This window comes from Fukomys damarensis, unplaced genomic scaffold, assembly GCF_012274545.1.
Source record: "Fukomys damarensis isolate Sample0158 unplaced genomic scaffold, DMR_v1.0_HiC HiC_scaffold_13, whole genome shotgun sequence".
Classification (NCBI taxonomy): domain Eukaryota; kingdom Metazoa; phylum Chordata; class Mammalia; order Rodentia; family Bathyergidae; genus Fukomys; species Fukomys damarensis.
This window is the reverse complement of record NW_022900925.1, coordinates 33,161,437-33,163,685: the sequence shown is the minus strand read 5'-3', so window position 1 is coordinate 33,163,685 and position 2,249 is coordinate 33,161,437. Positions and strand designations below refer to the sequence as shown.

Sequence of the window (2,249 nt, the reverse complement as noted above, 5' to 3'; positions counted from 1 at the left end):
GGGGCTGCTGGGGCTGCTGCGGGCCCCCCAGGCCCAGCCCGTACAGAGAGTGCATGGAGGACGAGATGGCTTTTTGTTTCAGGAGGTCGCTCACGGTCAGGCCCAGGTTGATGGGAGAAGTACGGGCCACCTTGTTGCTCCGGCCGCTGTTCTTCATTTTGGTGGAGCCGAACTTGGTGGCAGCGAAAGTGGCAGTGGTGAAGGTTAAAGGCTGGGTGGAGCGGGGCATGAAGGTGGGGCTCACGGCGGCAGAGTGACCAAAGGGAGGTGACGGGGAACTGGACACGGAGGAGGCTGGGTCACTTATGGGCATGAAAACCTGCGCCTCCGGGTTGAAGCTGTTTTTGATCTCCTTATCCAGCTCACATCCGGTTTCATTACTGTCGTCCACGTAAAGCACTTTCACCGGCCCCTTCTCGCCGATCTGGTAGGAAACCTCGAATGGGTCGATCCAGACGCTCAGGTCCTGGGGCAGATTGCCACGCACATCGTCGATGTCCAAGCCACTCTCCTTGGACGCCTGCTCGATGACCGGGTCCACCTTCTCCCCTACGTGGATGCACCGAAACCCTGATCCTTTGTATGGCTTTTCAGGGTACCAGTGCCCTTCATATTTCTTCTTAAGAAGTCTTTCGAGCTCTTCACCAAAAATGTTGACACGTCTCCTAGGGAGCTTATTGTACAAATAGGAAATAATAAAATTTAGTGCTACTTGGATTTCAAGCTGCATAGCTGCTATGCCACAAAGTTAGGTTGTTTCAGCTCCTCCACACACACAGAACAAACAAAAACAAAAAGAAGTGTTCAGTCTGTGGCAAAGAAACAGATTTTCATCCAAAGTGCTGGTATGAGTAGATTATCTTTTCACTTTTGAGAGATCTTGTTCCTTTAAGAAAACAAAACAAAAGCAAATATGTCCAAATAAGACAAATGTAATATAAATCCCATGACCTTTTTCTTTTTTTTTTTTTTTGGTACTGGGGATTGAACTCAGGACCTTGAGCCTGCAAGGCAGGCGGCAGAACCACTGAGCCAAATCCCTGGCCTTAATTGAATTTGAAAATGTCTAGTACACCAGAGAGCCTGTAAATTAAAATCAGTACAAAATAAAGACATATACAATCAAAAAATTATTTACTAAAGTTCAAAATTTCATGGGAAAATATGTATCACAGGTAAAGTTACCGTTTAAACCCCTTTATTTACTGTTTCTGTACAGAATTCAAGAAGAGCATCTCCAGAATATGGATTCTTTTTTTTTTTTCTTAACTCTCACAAGAATATTTACGGGAAATTGTACTGGGCAAGCCTATTCGCATATATGCCACTTTCAGAAGTTCAGCATTATTTTTATTGCTAGCCATCAATGTAGAAGCAAGTCCTGTATTTTAGTTCATTTTGGATCTATCTTGTTTAAATCTGAGATATATTACACATTCAGAAACTTGACAAATTAGGAAAATAATTTTAATTTCCGAAAGTAGTGATGCTAAAATTACAGGTACTAAATTCTAAAGAAACCGTCAGAGGGGTGAATGAAATTAGGAACCAATTATTCAACACCCTACCCTACAGTACTGAGGACAGGCGATGTGATCCTGGGCTTCTCTTCCTTTCAGGGTCTTTTTCCCCATCTTAAAGACCTCTTGTCACAAAAGCAACATTATTGATTACTCTATATAAAGGGCAGTGCTGCTCAGTCTTAGTCAGACTTTAAAAGTCACCTCCCTCCTCCAGATAAGAACAGTGAGTGAAGAGGCAGAGCAGCACAGGGTAAGGTCGACCTTTAAACGTTTGCTGGATCAGCACTGGGCGGGGATAAGAAAAGACCAAGGGCGAAGCGAAGATCTTTGCAAAGGAGATCTGTACACAGAGGTTGATTGAAAAGGGCATTAAAAAAAAAAAAAAAGTTGGTGTGAGTCCGTTCGTTCCATTTTCCATACTGGTGGTGACAAAGGGAAAAGGACCCTGGCTGCTCCCAAAACTACACACACTTTCCAAAGCGAGAGCCCAAGGGCCGGCCAAGGCGGCCAGAGGAGCGCTGAGTGCTGAAGGTGCAGCCACGCGAGGTGCGGGCTCGGGAAGGTGGTTTGCAGCAACGCCTTAAAACGGGGGAGTGAGGAATTACATAAACAGCCGGTTGGCTCTCATTAGATTTCTGCTCACAGCGCTGGGAGCCCGAGCGCTACGGCGGCAGCGAGAGGAGGAGGAGGAGGAGGAGGAAGAGGAGGAGGAGGAAGAGGAGGAGG

At 46.1% G+C, this 2,249-nt stretch overlaps 1 protein-coding gene across 1 annotated transcript in view; it reads right to left on the bottom strand.

Moving 5' to 3' along the window:
• Tob1 (transducer of ERBB2, 1) overlaps positions 1-917 on the bottom strand; it is a 1,276-nt gene extending 359 nt beyond the window's left edge. Inside the window, 1 exon segment of the mRNA XM_010620171.3 lies at positions 2-917. Within this exon segment, the coding sequence (XP_010618473.1) occupies positions 2-730 (729 nt within the window). The 5' untranslated portion in view covers positions 731-917.
• Between the last annotated feature and the right edge of the window lie 1,332 nt (positions 918-2,249).